At 37.1% G+C, this 23,775-nt stretch overlaps 1 protein-coding gene across 7 annotated transcripts in view; it reads right to left on the bottom strand.

Moving 5' to 3' along the window:
- The window catches only part of DNM3 (dynamin 3), a 533,160-nt gene that overhangs the window by 300,493 nt on the left and 208,892 nt on the right, over positions 1-23,775 (bottom strand). For 4 of the 7 annotated variants that reach the window (XM_069478347.1, XM_069478344.1, XM_069478343.1 and 1 more), the window contains exon 13: positions 16,384-16,435. In XM_069478347.1, coding sequence (XP_069334448.1) covers positions 16,384-16,435 — 52 coding nt within the window. Of the gene's footprint in view, positions 1-15,530; positions 15,561-16,383; positions 16,436-23,775 lie in introns of all 7 variants that reach the window. The other 3 variants (XM_069478342.1, XM_069478346.1, XM_069478341.1) reach the window with 1 other exon arrangement.

The following is a 23,775-nucleotide window of genomic DNA, read 5'->3' as shown; positions in this document are numbered from 1 at the left end:
CACCAAACGCTATTTGTAAACGTGCAGGAGGCTTACTGTGTCGTCACAATGTCTGACAGACATCTACTGACTAGAGGTCAAGGATGATAAAGGAAGAACTCTTCCATCTAAAATGACAGTTGAACCTCCTGGCATTCAAATATAACTCACAACTGGGTGGTGAGCTCTAACTGTTAACCAAGCTTAAATTGGATTCATTATAAGATTGGAATTTACTATATCCAGAATCACATTTCAGAGCTACATGTAATAATTTTTATGGTAACATATTTATTTAGGCAGGAAACTTATATAGTCACCATGCGCAAGCCTAAAATGACAATTGTAAGTAACAATCATATTTAAGAACCAATTTTCTTCCTCTAAATGACAAAAAGTAATATTCAAAGTTAATAAGCAGCTTTAACATATTCTAGACGGTGTTAACATCACACTTTAAGAGTCATTATTTTATAGAATATTTACATATCTGGTCATTTAACTTCAGATTTTAAAATATTTAACTCATTCATTCAATGGAAATTTGTGGGATATCTCTCATGAGCAAACTCTATGTTAGATCCAGAGAATATAGTACTGAAAATGCAACTACTGTCCCTGACCTAACAGAGCTTACAGGCAAGTGGGTAGGAGAGATGTTAAACAAGTAAACATACAACACTTGGGTGGGAAAAGCGCATGTCTCCACAAGAACATACAATTGAGGACTGAAAATAGTGCGCAAGTCAGGGAAAGTACTTCTAAGGAAGTGCTATTTCAATTGAGGTAAATGAGATGTTATTTGAGCAATAATGGACAAGAAGACATTCTAGGCCCAGGAAAGAGCACACAAAAAGTCCCAGTGGGAAAAGAGCCTGGACCACTGACTGAAAACCAGTGTTGCTGGAACACAGAATTCAGAAGAGCAAGAGGCAAGAGAAGGAGCAGAAAACAAGCAGGGAATGGATAATGGATGTTAAGAATTTCCACCTTATCCTAAATGTAAAGAAGGAATTTTGAGTGGTTGTAAACTGAGGAGTAACAGGTTCAGATTTTTTTTTTTTGTTTGCAGCAAAACAAACAAAAAAACACATCAAATGTTTCACTTGTTTGTAATTTTAGCAAAAATTTAGGAGAGAGTGTTGGAACTTCTGGTTAAAGTCAGTCTTCTAATTATTTGTGGATTTTAATTACCCACATTCTTCCTGACCTCCTTAATCATGGCTAATTGAAAATTGGCTGTAACTTAAGATACTCTATGAGGAAACTTAATAAAATATGTAACAAATGAATTCCTCATTTCTATTGAAAACTGCAGAACATATAAGTAACAGGGATTCTGATTTCTGATGGGAAATGGAGAGGCCCTGGTAAATATCAGTCATCCAGAGCAGCTATTTTGTTAATCCCACAAACTAGTTGCAGATGTTGGCTCAAACAGCCAGGCTTTGCATCTGTAATTTTAAAATTGTCTCATATTTCTAAAACCTGACTCTGCATGCACCGGAAATCAGTGACATGAATTATGAACTTCAGGAAGAGGAGACACACAAGAAATGCCAGAAGTGATAGGAGATAATATTTGGAGCAGTGTCCGGGCTATGTGCACAGGATGAGTGAAGGATGACATGGTTCCTTCCTGCAGGACATAGATCCTGCAACCAGTCATTTGAAAATGAAACCCTACAAGTGGATATACCAAACAAGAGGAAGTCATTTATAGATAGTTGAGTTCTCAAAAAACAAATCCTCCTTTTCCCTTTCCCCTCCTCCACTTCATAGCAGGTCAACAGGAAGACCAGAGTTGTTGGAAAAGAAAAAGATTTTTGAAGAGAAAAAAATTGAGGACGCAGATGTACACTAAAAATTTCATACCTTAATTAAGAAAATCATTTTTAGTAGACTAGGGCAGGAAACAATAAAATGACTTGCTGTTAAACTAATGTTTTCATTATGATCGTACTTTCTCATAAAAGACATAAATCAATTGACACTCGAATTAAGACTTAGAAAAGAGGCAGAGACAGTAGAACCTCATAGATAAAGAATTCATATTATATTGCAAACAAAAAATAATCATAGACATTAGAAATTATTTAAATTATGATAATGACTCTATTTAGTATTAGTATTTATATTCTCAAGCTCATTTTAATTTATATGTGACATTTCCAAAGTAGTGCTCCATCCAGGCAATATAAATGGCAGCACATCTAATAATCTGCCCGCAGAGGCCCATCCATCACAGGCTAAGTGTGTAAGTAACCTCACCAAGATTTAGGACAAAAACTTCAGCCAATTATTTGGTGAGGCAAGAGCACAATGCAAAGCTTCAAGTAACTGAGGTTCAATTACAAAACCAGGGCACTCATTTCCTGGATGGGGAACGTTCATTGCATATAATTCAGCTTAATGGAATTCCCTGGGGTGGGGAATGGGTTGGTTGCTGAGTCAAAGAAATTTCATAGTAACTTTGGGAGGAAGACATTTCATTCCTTAGTTTAGCTAACACTCTACATGTTTACATTTTGTTCAGGACATTATCTCTCAATGTTATTTATTTTCTGCACTTATATAATTAGGAAATATAATATACACTGCTAGGCAAATAAACCACTTTGTTCTTTCCAGAATTTTTCAAATAAATCTGAGACTAGCATTAACTCTTTCAAGCTACTAAGACTACACCAGCTAAACCACAATCTCGCTGTACCATACAAACTATTCCCTAGAGAAAGTAAAAAAAATGATTCCACAGAAGCTATGAGAGACTTGCTCAATGCAAATGTCTGGGGTGGGAGGAGAAGAAAAGGAGGGACTTCACAAAGGGGTGGGGGACTTATGGCAAATGAAATTTTGAACTGACATGCAGAGCCACTATATGGTAAATCTGAGACCCTAAGATTAGAAGCTATATACTTATCTGAGGGAAAAAATAAGATTGTTCTTAAGTGGGATTATCTCAGTACAAAACAAAATTTAAAAATTTTAAAAATGTATGATAAAATGTCCCAACAATTTACACTAATGCCGGGATTAGTGCTCTGACATTTAGGTATCTTGACACTGAGACTCAACATAGAGCCGTGAGTCCGGAGCGAGGCTGAGAGTAGAGCCCACAAGGCTAACCACAAGATCCCCCTGCCTGACAGATAAGGTCAAGAGCTTTCTTTTCTATGAATATACATTGCAGGACTCTCTCCTTCAAATACCTTAAGAGTATAAAGATGTTTCTGTATTGTAAGGATCCTAGGTTAAATATTCTGACTCAGGGAAAGCTCTGTAATGTATTGCATTGAGTGTAAAAAGATCCGTGCTCTATGGACAGAAACTGTAATTTGCCTAGGTCCTGGTGAATTTGGGACATATTTATTTTCAGTGGATTTGATTTCAATATGAGAAGGAACAAAAATAACAAAAGAGCTCTATTGGAAATATGCACAAGAATTTCTCTTCTATTTACTTTTTTTTTTTTTTATTTTCACTGTGATAATGAGCCAGTAGCATCCTTCCAAAAGAACTTTCTAGGATAGAATATGGACATCATCACTAACAGACAATCCCATGGCACCTTAACAGTCAATGAGGTTTTATAATTTGTCCTTTGCTAAACCCTCAAATGGCTACATTGAAAGATCTGGAGTTCTCTCAGGAGAATAAGGAAGGAAATTGACGTCCCCGTGCAGGAGGAGTCTCAGCATGTGGACTGGTGTGAGTCTCCCAGCCGGCCAACAGCTGGAAGTCCTCTTGCTCCCTTTCACATTCCACTTGGTGACTACACTGAGTTTCCCCATCTTCTCAAGACCTCCACGTAGCTCCTACTCCGCTTGCTCTCAACAAATGAACCAGCCTCCTGTCTTATCTAGCAAATTGAGAGGATCAGGAATAAAGTACACAAAATTTTTCTTTTCTTACCAGTTTCTGTGACATTTCTCCTTTAGTAGAAATTTTAATAGTATTGCACATTCTTTTTTAATAAAGCATAATTTTATTTCAAAGGCAAAATATACCAATTTTAAATCAAATAATAGAAAAAATTAATTCAATGGCAAAACAATCACCCCCAATAACCAAATAGGGCTTATATCAGAAAAGGAAGGATGGTTAGTAACTATACCAATACAATGTTATATAATTTGCTCAATATGTAAGACCATGGTCAAATCACTTTAATAAAATTCAATGCCCATTTGTGATAGAGAATCGCAGATGCAGAGGAATAGAAGAATTTATTTATCACACTAAATATATTTTAAAGCAATTCAACATCAAAACTAATGGTAAAAAAATTAAGGCACTCCCATTAAAATAAAGAGCAGCTTAGAAAATCCACTAAAAGATACAACTATATAAGCAGTTAAGATAGCAATTACAATTAAATAAGAAAATTACCTGATATAAAATAAATGTTTAAAAATCAATAGTTTTCACTTTAAATTAGAAAATATAAGTTAAAAAACATCCTATGAATATAACATAACAGTATTTTAACAAAAAATTTACATTTACCTATATTAAAGGAAAAAGCAGGAAATTATAATAAGCAGAAAAAACAACTATCTGATTGGATAGGAAAATAGGATGTGAAAAAAATGAGACTTCATTCCATATTAATTTATAGGCTTTACACATAGCCAATTAAAATTCAAAGAGAACTCTGGTTGGAATATGATAAGATTTTAATCGTCAACTGAAAGAATGAGTAATCCACAAAAGCAAAATGCATTATTGTAAAAGAAGAGTAATAAAAGGAAACAACCTAGAAGATATTAAAGTATATTAGATACACAGCTGCAATAATTAAAAAGTGTGTCACTGTACAAAATCAACAGATGGAGAGACAGGATAAATAACTTATAGATAGACTAGATTAAGAGCTCATTCTTGACTGGGGCTGAAGCCAGAATTCTGCCACTTTCCACTGTATGCCAATTCCACTGTATGACTAGGGTGAACTATTTAACTTTTCTAAGCTTCAGTTACATCATTTATTAAACAGGAGAAATAAGGGAACCCGCTTCACAGGCAAGAGTTGATGTAAGAAACACTAGGGCAATACCTAGCCATACGGTAAGCTTTTAAGAAATGTGAGCTGTTATCATGATTACACTATTATTGTTGAAATTATATGATCAAGGAAGCACTGCAAATCAATGATGATAGCAGGAATCTTTCATATCATACAATTACATTTATACATCTGCTCCTTTGGAATAAAATAATAATAGCAGCCAGTAGTAATCGAGTTGTTACAACATGTAAGGCATTGCTCTCAGTACTTTACGTTAAATAATGTGTTTAATCCTCACAACAACCCTAAGCGGTAGATGCAATAAACATATCCCTTTTGCAAATGAGGAAACAGAGGAACAGAGATGTTAAGTAACTTGCCCATGGCTGGCAAGTGGCAAAGCCAAGTACTGAAGCCTGGCGGTCTCTACACTCTGCTCCCCAAGTGAGTGCCTCACCTTGTACCAGGTGCCATGACAAATCCCAGACGGATTACAGAGACAAATGTCAACAATGGCTTCACAAAAATGCTGTCAACACATGGGTAAATATTTGACTGTTCTCGAAGTGGGTACCACCTTTGTAAAAGTGAATGTGGTAGAAGAAATGAAAGAAAAAAGAATAGATATTACTACAAAACATTCTTTAAAATTTCACTTCAAGAACCTTATAAATAAAACTAAAGCATATACAAGAAAATGAAAAAAACTTGTTAATAAATATAACAAGAGGTCAATATCATTATTATATCAAAATTCTGTTACAAATCAATAAGAGTATAAAGTTCCAAAGAAAATATAGGTAAAAGCATGAATGTTTCATTCAGAAAAGAAGAACACTGCTGGTTAATAAGCATGAAAAGTATTTCTCCTCACTAGTAAGTTTTGGACATAAGTGACTATGGTTTAAGAGGATAGAAGTATGTGATCAGCAAGAAAATAATTTCATTTTTTATATACCTAAATATAGAAATCCATAAAACCATGGAAGAAAATATAAATAAGATACAAATACCATAAAAATGTTAAAAAATAGTTTAAATCAAAATTATAACTTTTTGTTTAATAATATACAGTAAATAAAAAAATCAAGTGATGAATAAGCAGAAAATGCACCATATGTTACACAAACAAAATTAATATCCAAACTATAAAAAAAATCTTAAAAATCAGTAATAAAATAACACAAAGGTCCCTTAAAATGGGTAAAGAACACACTGGACATTTCATAAGAGAAGGGATACAAATGTCTATTAAATATGTAAAAGGTTGCTCTGCAACTTACAGTAAGGGAAATGCAAATCAAAACAATATATTATTCTCTCCCCTGGGTATCAAAAATATAATTATCCATACTAGGGATTTAGGTACTTACATATATAGTTGTTGAGTCTATAAATTAGTTCAGCTGTTTTGGAAAAACTGGAAACATAAACACCTATACTTAAGGGAATGTTAAATTAAGTGTTGCACATCTATACTGTGGGATACTATAATGTTATGCCACAGGAAAAGATATTTTGTTGTCTTCTATGTATTTATGTGAAAATATTCCTATTATAGTAAGTATCATTAAGTGAATAAAGTGAGTTCAACTTGAAATATTAATATATTTACTCAGCAACTACTATACTCTGGGTTCTAGATGTCATTAGGGATACATCAATAAATAAAAATCCTTGCCTTTGTGGCACTTAAAATTCTAGTGTAAAACATATATAAGATGTGCCTATTCTTATTTTTTAAAACCACAGTGTGTCTTTGTGTGTCCGTGTGCACACATGCGCTTGTGTGTGTATGGGTATGTGTGTATATACTCCGAAATGATAACAATGGTTATACTCATGGAGGTGAGTGGGATTGGGTGGGGGTCAAGAATATATTTACTTTATCTGCATTATTTAACTTTTTCACAATGAAAATGTGTTCCAGTATTTCTTGTATAACTTAAATGAAAACTACAGGTTCAAAATTACATGTTACATTGATGCTCTGTGCTAAATAAGCTACACGTTGCACATGAGGGAAGAACTGAGGCAAGAACTAATGAAAACTTAAGGAGAGACTTCTGCTTTTTTAGGGTAACACACAGCTCTATCCTAACCAACTGTGTAACAAGTCTTCATAGCCAAAGGACTAGAGAATGAGCTAGCAGGGAAGGGATGGAAACGAGAGCAATCCTACCACGACGGAGCTGCAGTAAAGCCGGGTGAGAGGTCCGGGAGCTGACCGCTGGCATTCCCCATGGACAGACTCAGAAGCAGACAGGGTTGCCCGTACACGTACACGGAGGGCAGAGGGGAGGCTTTCGGATTGGCCTTTGATGGACCTGCCTAGAGAAAGATAACCAGCAACTTTCCTTGTGGGCTGAAGTGAAAACCCATACGGAGCCTTTATACCACCCAGGTGGCTGCACAGGAATGAGGTGAAAGCTCCTATGTGACAGGTGGAGATGAAATTAAAGCAGTGGTGATCGAAACAGTGAGGGCTTCTCATCCAGGACCAAGGAAACGATGCAACCCCAGTGTCCATAAGCATTGAAAATAGTCATGAACAGGAGGACATCAAGATGTCATTTATCTATTAATTCAGGGGAACATTCAGGTCTGAAATTACACAATGGTTAATCAAATAATAGCTTCTCCAAGAGGGAGATGTTAAAGTTTAAAAATGTTACCAAAATTCCAGGGAATTTGAACTACAGAGGCATTTAGTTTGCTTGGAATCAAACACACCACACTTTAAAAAAAAAAAAAAAAGACAGACAGAGGACAAAAGACATAGGGGGAGGAAAAGAGGGAAGCAGGAAGGGAGAGAGGGTAGCGGCAGCCACAGAGCAGCAGGATCCCGGCAGGAGGAGAGAGGCCTTTGTTTCACCAGTTGCTCTTTTAAACAAGGCCAGGCCTCTACTTCCCCAAGGAAAGACCACAGCGGAGGCGTGGGGCTAGATTCTGCCTATTGAAAGGGTTTTAGAAAGTAATTTTGAACAGACAGAATGCTCTCCTCACTGATTTTTAAGCTCTAAACTTTCAATGAAGATGCAACTTGGTAAAAATACAGTAAGTCAGTCTGTGTTTTTGTCTGGCAAAAACCATAAGCCACATATCTTAACTGCTATTCCAAATAAAACCCTAGATTTAAATTAACAGGCTGTATATTTAACTAAGAGTGGCTTTTGTGGACTCCAATCTCTATTTTATTGAAATAATGATTGTTGTATTTTATAAGCTATTGATTGGCTCCTTTGGAGATATTGTATAGAATTAAGGGATAAAATGAAAACAAATTCAGATAGCTATTACAGTTTTTGGTTGTTAATCAGATTAATTTATGTAAACCCACGTTCATTCCTTTCAAAGCTAACAGCTTTGGTATAAGAAAAGTTTTAAATAATAAAAAATAGCAAATGAACTTAAATGATGTGGTTTGGCATAATTGAAACTATGAAATGAGGTTCTTGATGCAATTTACAAACTATTAGAAGTAGTGATTAAACACTGATTAAGAGAACAAGGTGTACCATCAAATCGTCTAGATTTGAATACCGGTGCTACAATTTACAATCTGTGTGACCGGGCACAACATGTGGACTCTCCATGCCTCAGTTTCCCTACCATAAAACTGAGATAATAAGAATACCTACCTCACAGAATTTTTGGGAGGAGTTACTGTGTTAATGCATGTATAACACCTAAAACCATACCTAGGTACCTAACTAGTATTAACTCATTTAATACTTATAAAAACCTTATGAAGCAGTTACTATTTTTATCATATTATTATAGATTAGAAATCTGAGGAACAGTAAAGTTAAATAATTTGCCCATGGCCACACGCTGACTTCCCAGTCCCAGATCTGAAGCCTTACACTATGTTACTTCCTGACCTAGTATAGTCAATAGAGTATTTTTAAAAGGAAAGCAGGGGAGGGGGAGTCAGAGACTAAATTGGAAAAATCATTAAATTTAATCAATAAACAGACCACAGAGTTTTAATAATGAGGTAATAACCATTTATATTCCTTTAAGAAGACAACATAAACAAGAATCCTGTTATCCAAATTAGATTGTTTTGAAGACAAACTGCTCAGCAAGTACCTGCCTTCGTCTGTGATGCACCTCCTGCAGCATCTATCCTGTCTTCTTCCAACAGCTCTGACTTTTGGGTAGAGAGGCAGCCCATCCCCACTTCCAGGCCCTGCGATCTGGTGAGGGGCCACCCCTGTCCCATATGATGTGGCCTAAGTTGATCAGTAGATCTCATTCTCTGCCCACAGTGACTGGTTCAGGAACAAGCACAAGATCCAAGCCAGTCCAATCAAACTGAATCTCAGGAGTTTTTCTGAAAATTCTGGGAGAAAGATTTATTTCTGCTGGATTCAAACTAGGAAGGAAATTCCCTGTGGACTGAAGGTAGTCATCTTGCAACCCTTTGGGGCCCAAGAGTGGGCACAACAGCAAAGAAGCAGACCAAAAATATGGAAAGAAAGGAACCAATTCATCATGATACTCTTTGAACCATGGATTGAACAGTACTCAAATCTATCCCTGAAGTGTGAAATTACATAAACTAAAACCATTAAATTTCCTTTCTTTCAAGGTCATTTACATCTGAAAGAATCCTAACTGGTATAGATATTGGTACCAGGAAGTCAGATGAGGGTGGGAGTTAAGAGTGACAGACCCTAAAAGGTGGAATTAGCCTAGTGGGGAAAGAGGGAGGGAGGGCTGGAAGGAGCCCTCTATCTTAGGGTAGAAGTTGGCAATCCTTGTTACTCAGTTGTAAAATAATAGATTAAATTCCCACCTTTTTAACATGGGACTCAAACCATGTCTTTACAGAAGTTGAAGAATTAGGGGACTTTGTACAAAAACTTCAGGATGTTGGGATGCATTGGCAATATTTTGAGACCTGTAGGAAGTCCTAAGAAGAAGATACTAGTGTCTACAAGAGCTAGCTTTCAGAAAGCAGAGAGGGAAGAGACCCTGCTTGGATAGGAAAGGTCTTTTCTGTTTGCAGCCTACAATGCAAAAGGTTGATAACCCAGTTACCTGGAGACTTGTAGGTTGGGGAAAGCCAAATTTCATACTCCAATCCAATCTAAAGTTAGAACAATAGCGGTCACATTAATGGCAAACAAAACAGAAAATAAGCTTGGGACTAGGAGGTACCCTGATACCCAGGCTGGTGCAAGCACCTACACTAGTCTTTAAGGAAAAAGTCTTCCCAGTTATACCATTTCAGTTGGATACAGTCTGGGGCCAAGAAGCATTTTAGTGATGCCTTCTTGTCCTAGACTCTTGAAGCCAAAGGAATGAATTATTAGACACTGTAACTGTCACATGAATCCTCCTGGCCTCTAACATATTCAAACCCAGGCGATTCCATCCCATTTCTATTCAGCTCTCCATACGTTCTGAAGACCAGCAATGTTGCACAAATATCTGTAGCTACCACTTGTTGCGTCATTCCTTCAGGGTCTGTTCTCTCTTATTCCAATAACACCTCTGACTTTTAGGTGACATTCTCTTGACTCTTAAACCTTGAAATACAGCATCCCACCCACTAACTTCAACTTCCCACCTCATCACTTCTAGCACACATTAATCCTAGCACACATTTTCTCTGATTTCAGTAAAACTTCCAGTGCCCTAGCTTGTCCATTTCCTTTCAATTTTCAGTCAACATCTTCTTTTCTCTTTTCTTTTTCCTGAACCCAAGTTCATATTATATGTTCCTAGTTCCCTTGCAGTCAGGTGAGCCCAGATGACTGAGTTCTGTTCAATGCATTATGAACAAAAGTGATATGTGCCACTTACAGTATGGTCCTTAAAGACCTCCCTCACTCAGGCTTCTGTCTCTTTCCCATCTGCTGGAAGAATGAAGAGTATTCCAAAGTCCAGTCTGTTACTGATCACATGAAGCAAGATGCTTCCCCATCTTGAAGACCTTCACTGAGTTGTTACAGCATGGTAAATAAAACTTTTATTATGCCAAGCCACTGAAATTCTGGGGTTGTTTGTTACTTGGTTGGCCCATCCTGATTAATACATCTATCAAAACCACTTATATTAGATTACACAGTCCTTTACCTCAACATGTATCTCTCCAAAACTCTAATTCATCATCTCTCTTGACCATACATGCTGCCTCCCTAGAAAAACCCCAGCTCAGAATATCAATTCAATTGTCTGTATTCTCAGCCTTATGCTACCTTCCAACTGTGAAGTAGAAGAGCAATTCACAAGATCAAGAGAACTGGTGCTATCACTGGACCTTCAGAGAGTCCTCAACACTGCACAGGACCTATTCTATAGTCCAACTATCTGACAACTTCCTCCAAGTTCCTTGGGCTCTCAGAAACATCTAATACTGTTGACCATTCCCTCCTTGAAACATTCTCTCCCCTTAGCTTTTATTCTACTACTCTCCACATTTTCCTGTGTCTCTCATCACTTCTTAGACTCCTTTTCAGTTCCTCATTTTGTTCCAGTTCTTCTTCTATCATGCTTTAAATCCTATATTTCTTTCCATGCTCCCGTCCTCCCTTGAGGGTGATCTCATCTACTCCCATGGCTTCAGCTACTGTATATATTGAAACTATTAAACTTATATCTCCAGACTACATGAGTCCTGAACCTCATACCCTAATGATGTCTCCAATAGGGACAACATACCGCAAATTGAAATCAGTACCTTCTCCCATCTCTGCTGACACTTGCTTCCCTTCCCCTGCATTCTCTTTGTCAGTAGGTCTCCTTAGCCATAAGCCTGGAAGGATGACTTAACCTCCCCCTGACAAAACTACTTACAACCCTTCAAATACTATCCCCTGAATATGTTTTGAATCTGTCCCTTCTCCTACACACCTGCTGCTACCAACATTTGCTCATCTGAATTCCTTCATAAGCATCCTCACCAATTTCCATATCTCTCTAGTTTTACTGCTCCAACCCACTCCATATGGCTGTCAGACAGATCTTTAGCACATAAATCAGTTGATACCCTTTCCTGTTGGAAATCCTTCCATGACTGACCAATACCTTTGGAATAAAAAGTTCTCCGTCTCTTCTGGACTCTAGACACTTTTATCCCACTTCCCACTGGACATTTTTACTTCCAAGTTCCACAGTGTTTCACACTCAAAAAGCTACCCCTCCTGACTCTGGATTCAAACCTGACTTTCTCAATGATAAGCACCACCATCTTACCTGTTCCTAAATCAGAAATCTGGATGACATTGCAGACAATCTCCAGCCCTCCCCCAACATCAAGCTCACAGGGTTTTTTTTTTATTCTTCCTATTAATACTTAATATCTCTTAAATTCATCACTTTCTTCTCAAATCCAGCACAAATACCCAAGCCCAGATCACCATCATCTCTTCTCAACAGCCTCCTAACTAGTGTCCTTTTCCCAGTCTTGTCTCCCTGCTTCAAAGCCTTTCTCCACTCTATAGGCAGAAGGATCTTTCTAAAATATCAATATGATTTTGCTTAAAACCTTATAATGATACCCCACTGCTTTCAGCAACACAAAAATAACTTTAATGGAGCTTAGATCCTAGTGAAGAAAGACAAAAAATTATAAATAAGATTGTTTCAGATAATAGAATATAATAGATAGTGTAAGACATTACCTATGGATAATGGGAGGGAGAGTGACTTTAGATCTGACATTCAGGGACAGCCTTTTGCAGAAGTGATGTTTCAGTGAGACCTGCAGGATCAGGAGGAGCTAGCCTTGGAAAAGAGGGCAGACTGCCCTCTTACTTACCATCCTCCCCACTGGGCTGTGAGTTCCCTGAGGGTGAAGCTCTCTGAACACCCACCACAGATTTTGGTACACATAGGTTTCAAATACATGCTTGATGAGTGGAGAGATGAATGAACTTTAAATTTAAATTTCTAACCAGTCCAACTTTAGGTGAAATGCTCACATTTTTTTGCACCTTAGTTGACATTAATTTGTAGAACTATTAAATTTTTAGATGGACAAAAACAAATGGGATTTAGACTTTAAGAAAACATTTTGCTTTCCTGAAATCATTCTAAAATATTTCAGAACAGATGCTACACAGCAATCTCTTACAACCAGGAGTCCTAAAAAAAATATCAAAATGGATGAACCACTTGCTAGGATACTGCAGGACATTTCAGCCCCACCAACCATAAAAGCCAGCATCAATCAGAGGGCTGGGCTTTAAGACTCCCTGTGTAACAGAAGGAAGGGCCTAAGGAAAAAAAAAAAACTTTTCTTTCTCTTTAAAACTTCCCCCACTCTTTTTGGGAACTGCAGCCTCCCCTGCATCCCTGAGGCAGGTTAAGTCCTTTGTTAAAAGAGATAACTTCCGATGGTGCCAGTGGGGGGGTGGCAGGCAAAGTTCACAGGCTTTGACTTTGGCAGAGATGGGATGATTGGAATAGTTAACCACAATAGCCTAGAACTGAGGGGCCCTCCTTTAAAAGCTCTGTATTTCAGCCTATGTTCAGGAAATTTGGATTTTAAGATGAGAAGGTCTGCCACTTTTCCTCCCTTGACAGCAAAATAATCTCTTTCCGCCTCCCCAGAACACTTGTCCTTGTTCTTCTGATTCAGCCTTGTGGACAAGTGCTGAGCTTTTGGTAACACCTGGATTGGAGCCCTTAATAGGTAAAACTGTTTCCATATATACCCAAATCAACATCAGATACTCAAATTCATAAAGAAAAAAATTTCAAGTCATTATTGTTCATTTCTGCTATTCAGGAATAACAATAAAGGATCCCTTAAAAATATTGTATCATGTATAAATTATTGAATATGATTCTGGAAAATAATATATTCTGGTTCAATATCCCTTACTTGCAAATTTAAAGTTGTTGTTTTATGTGTGTGTTTTTTTTCTTTTCTTTTTTTTTAAAAACAAATTTGGCAGCAAAATTTGATTTAATGTGAGAGGATTTATATCTTCCATTTAGTCTACTCGGTGTGACCATTTATTTCACTGCAGAAATAGAATGTGTTTGATTACAGGGTGCTGCCTCTGACCCCACAGAAATGTTGGGTAATACATGATATAGTCCATGTATTATTGTTCTAAAATCCCAAAAATTCTTACCTTCAAGGCATGTCTGGCCTCAAATGGCCCCAAGGGTTTTAAATAAGGGATCTACATTCTATAATAACACTCACCCGATTCTATTACCTTTAATTATAAAACTTCCATAATGTATGAGCTTTGAAGTACCCAGAAAAATACAATTAGCATGATTTTATCATTTGGAAGTAATATAATTGAAAGCTCCTCTGAGTTTCCTCTAGTTGAAAATATGCATTTTTGCCATTTTACTATTGCTTTTACTATAGCGTATACTTCTATAAGCTATAGATGCTTCTGACCAGGAGGAAACTTTCGTAGGTAAATCCTTTATACCACACCCAGCCACAATATGGGTATTGCAGGCATCAGGAACAATTTGTCATAGCTTCCAATTTTCCCAAGTGCTTTATTTTTCTCATTTTATAACTTTTATAAGTTTCTTATATTTAATATTTTTCCCCCAAAAGTTTCAAGAAGCAGCACCTACCTTCTGGGAGCAAGGTTTCTACTCTTTACAGAACACTTTTCTGGTCCTCAGCTGGAAACCTCATTATGTATATTATTTCTGATTCCTATAATCACCTTACAGAGGTATTTTCTATTCTTCTCATCATACAAATGAGCAAACTCAGGCTCAATCTGTCCAAGGCCACATGGCTCCTAAGTGGCAGAACAGAATTTGAACCCAGGTATGTCTAAGGTCCAAAGACTGTGTCTTCCAAAGCATCATGGGGCAAATAATTAACTCCTGCTCCAATCTCATTTTTAACTTGTGCACAGTTAGAAGGATAAGCCTGCTTCATCCATGGTAGAAATGAGAGTGTAATTTTTTTCTAAATGCCTATTGCTAGTCACTTGACAGTGTCTCTACACTTTCATAAAAAAGAAGATAGCCAACATAAAATGTCCATAGCCATATAAAATGTCAATCAATATAATTTTGCTTGTTTCATTATTTTTTTAAAAAATAAACACAAATAATTGGAATTGTTAGGCTTAACAAATACAACAAAATCAGATGTTCAATATTCACCCACCTTTTAGAAGCATCATCTATACTTATTGGGAAATATTATCATATAAAAGGAAGAGAAAGGCTTACACCTCATAACAACATAGCATAAAAGGACAGAGATGAAGATCATTAATGATTTTAATTATTTTAAGGCCCATTAAAATTAGAGAAATATCAAAGCACCCACAGTGTTAAGGGTTTAATATTACAGCATTTTAGAGTTTACTAGTTCATACTTTTCAATCACAGCAAGTTATTAGCAGTGAAGGGATGAACCCTCTTAATAGGATTTTTATTTCAATGATAGAGTGTTACGGACAAGACAACCTAAGTTTAAAAAAAATTAGTAGCAAGCGCTAGTTGAGTTAATCAGTTAAAGACAAACTGTGCCCTTGGGAAGCTAAATGAAAAAGCAACGGTAAAGCTTACAGAACTTAGCTCGTACAATTTGCCTTGAAGGCGGAAGATTGGTTCCCTGAAATAGCAAAGAATTATATGCTTTAGTTCAGAAAAAAAGTTTTTAAAATAAAGTCTGTTATTACCTCTTCTCCTTTCAAAACAATGGGAAAAAAAATCTAGAGCAGAGGTTTCAATTTGTTCAATAATTGTACCTCTGCATTTTAAAAAAAAAAACTATAAAACCATCATTGTTTTGACTTGAAAAGAAATAACAATGCAAATATTCATTATCACATAAAACATAAAAGAAACAGCAAACTGTCGAGTTAATACAATCTCTGCAGAGCGCTATTAGTCAGAGACGGTCAGCCCAAAAACATAAAAACTTAAAAGATGAGATCTTCTTAGGAATTAACATCTTCATTAACCAACCATAATTTAGTGTGGCAGAGATTAAATCCAATAACTGCCTTCTTTATGAGCTGTCCCTTCACTGATACCAAGCTGTGCAAACGTGTGAACTAGTCAGCAGCCCCAGAAAGCTCATGCAACTACTCACCAAATTTTAACCTTGAACTGACTCACAGATTCAATGTTAAATTCAATTTAGGAGTAATGTAAGCAAGCAAAATAGGACATGAGGAGTCAAGTTTGAAATGCAGAGCAAGTAGCAGAAAAGTTATTTAAAATAAATCAATATGGTTAACTGCATAAAATAGCCAAAAAGAAATGAAAGTGCACTCCAAAAACTTTAAAAGCAAAACCAAAACAAAAACGAAAAGCTGAACTTCAAGCAAAATTTGCACATGATTAATTTGCATTAAAAAAATCGTCAATCAAGCGATTTAGTTCAAATTCTTTGGGGAAGGCATGCACTGATTCTCTTGTGTAATTCCTACCTGATTTCCGATTGTGGTTTTCTTGTGAACCTGACTGCTCCTCTGCTGAGCACTGAGAAAAGCAAAGGAAAGCAGCACTGAAGAAACACGTAAGATTTTTTTCGGAACAAGTAACAGATACTACAATAAGATAGATATATATATATACATATATATATAAGTTTTTTAAAAAAGAAATCAACAGCTGAGGCAGAGCTATATCAAAAATCCAGGTCAGTTTAATTCTGGAGGCAAAACCAACTCAGTGGGACTCCTAATAGCAAATAATAATTACAAATCAGAAATATAATAACAGCACTGGAAGAAAAGCCGCATTGCTACATTGATACAAATATGAGTAGATATATCTGCGATGCCTCACAGGTATACAGAATGGTTGCAATGAAAATTAAGTTATGCTTACTGAATGTGACTAAATACCATGTTCTAAGTGCTTCATAGATATTAGTCATTTTAATTCTCACAACAACCCTATGAGGTAGTTACTCTTCTTATTCTTCTCATTTTACAGACGGAGAGACTGAGTCATGGGAAGCTAAGTGACTTTCCCAAAGTCACTCAGCTAGTAAGTGATGGCACCCAGCAGTATGATTCCATATCCCAAACTCTTTGTGATATTGTCCAATCTCATTGCTTTGAATTCCACTATTCTCCGACAATTCCCTTGGTACATCTCCAGTGTGGTCCTATCTGCCCGACTCTGGACTCGTACATGTTTCCGACAACTCGACATCTCCACCCAGCTGTCTAATGAGCATCTCATACTTGATATGTCAAAACTGAACTCCTGAAATCCTCCCTAAAACCTGCTCCATCCATAGTCTTCCCCTTCTTGGTGGCAACTCCATACCATACTTCCAAGTACTCAGGCTCGTGTTTGTATCACATCCCACATCCAAGCTGCTGACTACCTTCCTATAACATATTTAAAATTCAGTCATCTTTTTACCACTGCCATGGCTCCCAGCTCAGCCCAAGCTGCCGTCATCGCTCACCTGGATGGCTGAGATCATTTACTCTCTGGTCTCTGCTTCCACACTTGCCCCCTGACGCCTACTCTCAACACAGAAGCTAAAGTGACTCTTTTAAAAGGGTCACCTCACTCTTCTGCTCAAAACCCTTTCCTGTCATCAACACCATTCCACTCAATGCAAAAGCCCAAGTCCTCACAGGAGTCCACATGGCCCTACTCCACTAACCCCTACTCTCCGCTTCCTGGACTCATCTCCTCCTACCCTTCATCTCATTCACTGGAGAGTTCTAGCCACACTGGCATCTGCTCTTTCTCAAACTTCCCAGGACACTCAGACCTCAGAGCATTTAGGCTATCTAGCTGCCTAGACTATACCTCCCCCATACATCTACATGACTCCTTTTTGGTAAAGTCTATCCCGAGCATCCTATGTAAAACTGTATCCCTCCCTTCCTCCAGGACTCTCACCCCCTTTACCATGCTTTTTCTCTATGCCATTTTTCACCTTCCAATATATACAGTTTATTTACAGTTTGTGTCTGTTATTTCCCTAGGGGCAATAAAGGACCTGGCACATAGCTGGCTTCAACAAACATTTGTTGAATGAAATGAGGTTGATGCTATTATAACCCCCAGTTTACACATGAGCACAGAGGGTTAAAAGCCAGACATGACTCCATCAGTTTAACTCCAGAGCCCACACATTTAAGAGATGTGTTACTCCTTCTCTCAAAAGAATATAGGTTTTCTTTCTGTGGTTCCATGAGTAAACACCTATCAATATAAAAAAATACAATGAATTTTGGTTATTCTGGGAATAACCAAAGTATTGCTGGAAGACCAGCAATACTCAACCCTCTTTAACGTAGGGTTGAGCATTGGAATAGCCTAAAATAGAGAAAAGGTAGACTAAAGCCATCAGTCAACTATTTAAAGTGATAGGGTGTCGTGGTGCAGTAGCAAGTTAGAAATCAACACCACGTTAGAACAGGTGTTCAAAATAGCAATTCCTTAAAACCTCCTTTGATGTGTTTAAGCTGCTTTCCTTCACTCAAACTCATGAAAACCACATATTAATTCAAGCAAGGGTGGGCAGGGGGTGGGTAGTAAAGGGCCATACAGCATTTTCTTGCTAAAGATATTTTGTGTGTATTTTTGTTTTTCAATTGGTAATTTACTATATAATTTCAGCTTCTTTCTTCCTTCCTCATTTTTTTTGTTATTTTTCTAGCTTTTGGTTAAATGGCTCATTCCCTTAATCACTATGACATTCATCTCTCTTCAGTCATTTCTGTGAATAATCCAAATCCACATTACTCAGGTTTCTGTAGATGAGGCAGTAGGAGAGGTGAAGTTCATGTCTGGCTGTGCCCAGGATCCAGTGTGTCCACACCGCCCTCTGGCTGCTCACCATGCCCTGGCACACCAAGCATCTCAAGTACTACTTGCCTAGTGCTTCAGATCTCTTCCTTCTTTCCTGTCTCCACTAAATGTCACCTTTCCAGGGCCCTCCTGACTTCCCTTCCTTCTAGGAACAAATGGGAAAACTACTATTAGAATGTGATCATGCCTTCTTCATGGGCTACAGTTATCTCTTCCAAGCATAATTGTGTTTTAAGGTTTTAAGGGGAAATGTTTTCAATAAAGCACTGACCAGCGGTAAAAACTTCAGAATTATGAGAGACTCACAGGTGTTTACTTTGAACAAATTGGGGACCCTAAAATGATGTATGGGTCACCTTAAAATCACATAAGGGAAAAGAAGCTGAATATTAAAAAAAAGGCACAGAGATTGTTGATGACTCCTTTGCTACCTTGGGCAGAGTTTGATCTCAGTGGAGTTCAGTTTCTCAGCTGAACTCAGTTTCTCAGTAAAATGCATATAGGTGTGTTGTAAGAAAGAGACAGACAGACGGAAGCAGAAACAAAGAGACGGGATGAAGGACTGAACTAGCTGTTTCTTAGGTTCCTTTTAGGTCCGAGACCCTTTGAGATGCAAAGTTACTCTCAACAGCTTATTAGCTAAACTAGATAAAGAGGGTGTCCACTTATAGTTTCCATCAATGAAATAATGCACTTGTGAGAATATGCAGAAGGAAAATTACAATAGATTTATTTTATAAGCCAATCTCAAATATTAGAGTTAGAACAAACACTAAGCTACCCTTACTTTCCATCCAAAAAAAAAAAAAAACTTTCTGCAGCAACTAGCCCCATAAGTCCAAACATACCATTGTTACTGATGTATTTAGCTACTTGAAGTTAAAAATAACATAATAAAAAGTAAATAAGATGCCTACTTAGAAAACACCATTTATCATAATTCATCTGTATGCTATAATAATTAAACCAAAAGAATTTCAAAGTCCTTATTTAACAGCATGTTCATGAAAACGTGTAAAGACTTACAAGTTAATTTGAGCCCTTGGATAGAGTTGGATATAGTTACTTACCTGGTTTTCTCTACAACATTATAAAACATACATAAGTATGTTTTAAATTTCTACTACTCAGGAAATTTAAATTTTTGTAAAAATAAGAGTACATTAGAAGACAAAGAAAAATAACCCATAATGTTATATCTCACATCAATTTTTTTTACATATTCCCTTCTATCCTTATCTGTGCACATACATGATAAAAGATTCAAACAACAGAAGAGTATGCCAAGGGTGTGTGTGCCTATCAAATAAATCCTATGCGTAGTAATTGCTCTGAATGTTCAGAGACAAGAAATATCATTTTGGTGTGATATGATCTGAGATTTTTTTACAAAAACCTTAAAAGTAAATTTTAATAAAGGAAGACAACCAACTACATTCCAAGAGAATAGACTGGTATTAACAAAGCCAAGAGAAAGACATATGAGGCACGTAGGGAAGTTGCAGAGAGTAAAACTATTATGGCAGAATTATATGATCACAGACTCAGGTTTGTAAATGACCTTAAAAGTCATCTAGTACAATAACTGTATGTTGGGCCAATTATAAAGAATTTGGCTGTTACACTGGAGGAAGCAGAAAATATCCAATGTCTCTGAGCCAGTAAATGGCATGATCAAAGCAATATTTTAATAAAAATTACCTCCCCCAAATGGGCAGTATTGACTCTGAAGCAGAGAAGACAGGAAGCTGCCAACCCAGCCCCACCCTTCCTGTCCCCTGACTACTGGAGTCTTGCCCAGCCTTCAAAGTCTAATCAAGTTCCATATTTGAATTATGACTTCTTAGAAACCTCCAGTTCTCTCTCCTTTCCATGAACCTCTAAAGTCTCTGGTCTGTGTCTGTATTATACAAACTGGATTGTGTTATAGTCAGGTCTCTAACTCCCCTCCAACAATGCCTACTCCTTGATGGCCAATGGTGCAGTGCATTAACCTTGGTATGTCTACCTCTCTCTCACCACTGACATTACCTAGCACAGAGTTCATGGTAGTGTCTTTAAAATATTTATAGAACTCTATTTTGATGCCAGGGTTATTTACAACCAGACTATCAATGTTCATCTGCAATAGGAAATATAATAGGCATGTGTTAAGGCAAGAGTATGGTACCTTTAGGCAGGGGTTCCCAACCTATGGTGAGCTGTATAATTATTTCATTATATATTATAATGTAATAATAAAAATAAAGTATACAATAAATGTAACGTGCTTGAATCATCCCAAAACCATTCCCTGCTCCCTGGTACATGGAATAATTGTCTTCCATGAAAATGGTATCTGGTGCTAAAAATGTTCAGGACTGATGCATTTAGGGACTGCTGCTTCCTCCCAGCAGGAATAAGAAAGAACATGACAGAGGCAGGGTGATCTCTGTAATAACGCATGTAAGAGAGGACTGACTTAGTAGTGGCAATGATGATAGAAAGAAATAGACAATTTCAAAAGATATTACAGAATTAAATGACCTTGGTAAAGATGGAGGGAGAGAAAGATGAGAGGAACAAGGAGTGCAGAATGACACTCAGGTTTCTGGTTTGAGCAACTGGAAGGTGTATCCCCTGGGAGTGCGAACAATGGAGAAGGTATCAATTAGAAGAGCAGACGATAAGTTTAAGTTGGTACTATTGGGTTGAAGCTTCTCTAGGATAGACAAGTAGAAATGTCCAGTAGGCATGTGAATATAGTACACAGTCTAGTAAAAAGTTTTGGAATAGAGATCAACATTTAGAGTCATCAAATAAAGTTGGCAACCAAAACCACTGGAGTGAGTAACATTGGTCAGGAATAATGCAGTGAGTGAAAAAAGATGGATGTCTAGGGAAGAACACTGGTAAAAGGCAAAAAAAAAAAAAAACCCAAAACATTTCTTAAGCCATGATCAGAGGATCAAGAGCTCCTAAAGAAGATTGAGAAGGAGAGGTTAGCACAGAAAGAGGAAAGCCAGGACAGGGTAGGAAGTTATTGAAGCAAAGGAACAAATCTCTTCAACACAGTGTGGTGAATGGTGTTAAATGAAGGATTCAGAATTGTCCATTGGATTAACTGCTTTGTCTTGGAAAAAAGCAGTCTCAGTAGAGTGGAGTGGTGGACAACAGAATATAGTGGGCTAAAAAGTAAAAGAGAGGTTAGAAAGAAGGAAGAAGGAACACAGACTCTAAGTCAACTGGAAGAGAGCTCAGATGCGTCAAGGAAATGGAGAGTCCCTCAGAGATGACCATTCCATGGCAAATGTCAGGGTGTACCTCCTCCTCCATCACTGTTTCTTTTGCACAGGAGATTTGGAATCATAAGAAACTTCGATAGTATCCACGATGGAGAAAATATTAGCAAAATGGCAACATACAGACTAAGGAGTGGGGCAGTGGGAGGAGAAGGCCCCTCCTTTATACTTTAATGGTAGAGCATTTAAAGAATTAACTGTATATATCTGAGCCCTAGGGCTTGTTTAGCAGGAGCTAAGAGATCTACTTCCTTTTCCTCTTCTATGTTGATTTTGTATCCTGCAACTTTACTGAATTTATTAATTCTAATAGTTTTTCAGTGAGGTCTTTAGGTTTTTCTAAATATAAGATCTTATTGCAAATAAGGATAATTTGACTTCTTCCTTTCCAATTTGGATACATTTTATTTCTCTCTCTTGTCTGATTGCTCTAGCTAGAATTTCCAGTGCTACGTACAATAATTGTGGTGAAAGTGGGTATCCTTGTCTTGTTCCAGATCTTAGAGGAAAGGCCTTCAGTGTTTCCCCATTCAGTATGATACTAGCTGTGGGTCTGTCGTATATAGTAGTTATTGTGTTATGTTCCTTCTGGACCCAGTTTTGTGAAAGTTTTTATCTTGAAGAATGTTGAACTTTATTGAAGGCTTTATCAGCATCAATTGAAATAATCATATAGTTTTCGTCCTTTGTTCTGTTGATATAATGTATCACATTGATTGATTTGCAAATGTTGAACCATCCTTGCATCCCTGGGATGAATCCCACTCAACCATGACGAACAGTCTTTTTAATGTGTTGTTGAATTTGGTTTGCTAGTATTTCATTGAGGATTTTTGCACCTATGTTCATCAGACATACTGGCCTATAGTTCTCTCTCTCTCTCTCTCTCTCTTTTTCTTTTTTTTTTTTTTTTTGTTATGTCTTTATCTGGTTTTGGTAAAGTAGGGCTATCTGATGTAAAGTAGGGCCCACTAATAAAAGTCCCAGAGCAATCAGCTGGATTCATCATACTGCAAAGCTGTGCTGTCCAATACAGTAGCTGTATTGTAACCCAGTAAGCAACCAAGCATTTAATTCTTAAATTTGCATTTGAGTCAAATGAAGGATCTTTTTAATACTTAAGTTTTGATTCCACAAGAGACAGAACATTCTCATGTAAGAAAAGGAACTAGAAACACTGTTATAAGAGAATATAATTTACACAACAGGGAAAAATAAAAGGAGAATGTATAGGGAAAGACAAAGACTGCTCTGGAATTTAGTGGCAAGGTTCAAATGCACTGCCTTTAGTAAAATGGCAACAGAGGCATTCCAGAGGATCAGGAAAGAGATATAATGAATGTTACAACCCATAGAATTTTCATGGGGCTCATATAACAAGAACTGAAATCTGCACAGTGTATCACTTCAACTGTGAGAAAACAGGTGTTGAAACCTACTCAGCAGATTGAAAAACAGACCATAGTCTGCTGCTTGTGGTACATAGAGATATTAATTTAACAGCCCATATCTGGAGCCCATCTTTCTCTTAAACCACTAGACTGCATAAATCCTAGTAACTCAGAAAGAAAATTGTGTTATGGAACAAATGAAGAAGAGCACAAGAGTTTGAAATTTCACTTCCCAAGGCGTTCAGCTAATCAGCTTGCCTTTCTGTTCAGATAGCGGGATTACTAAGAATGAGGGGAAGTAAATGAAGGAACAATTGGACCAGTTCTTATTTTCTTAAGTAGCAAAAACTCATTATGTTATATT

The sequence above is a fragment of the Eulemur rufifrons genome, chromosome 8 (genome assembly GCF_041146395.1).
Source record: "Eulemur rufifrons isolate Redbay chromosome 8, OSU_ERuf_1, whole genome shotgun sequence".
Lineage (NCBI taxonomy): Eukaryota > Metazoa > Chordata > Mammalia > Primates > Lemuridae > Eulemur > Eulemur rufifrons.
The sequence above is the reverse complement of the archived record's forward strand: the minus strand, read 5'-3'. Positions and strand labels throughout refer to the sequence as shown.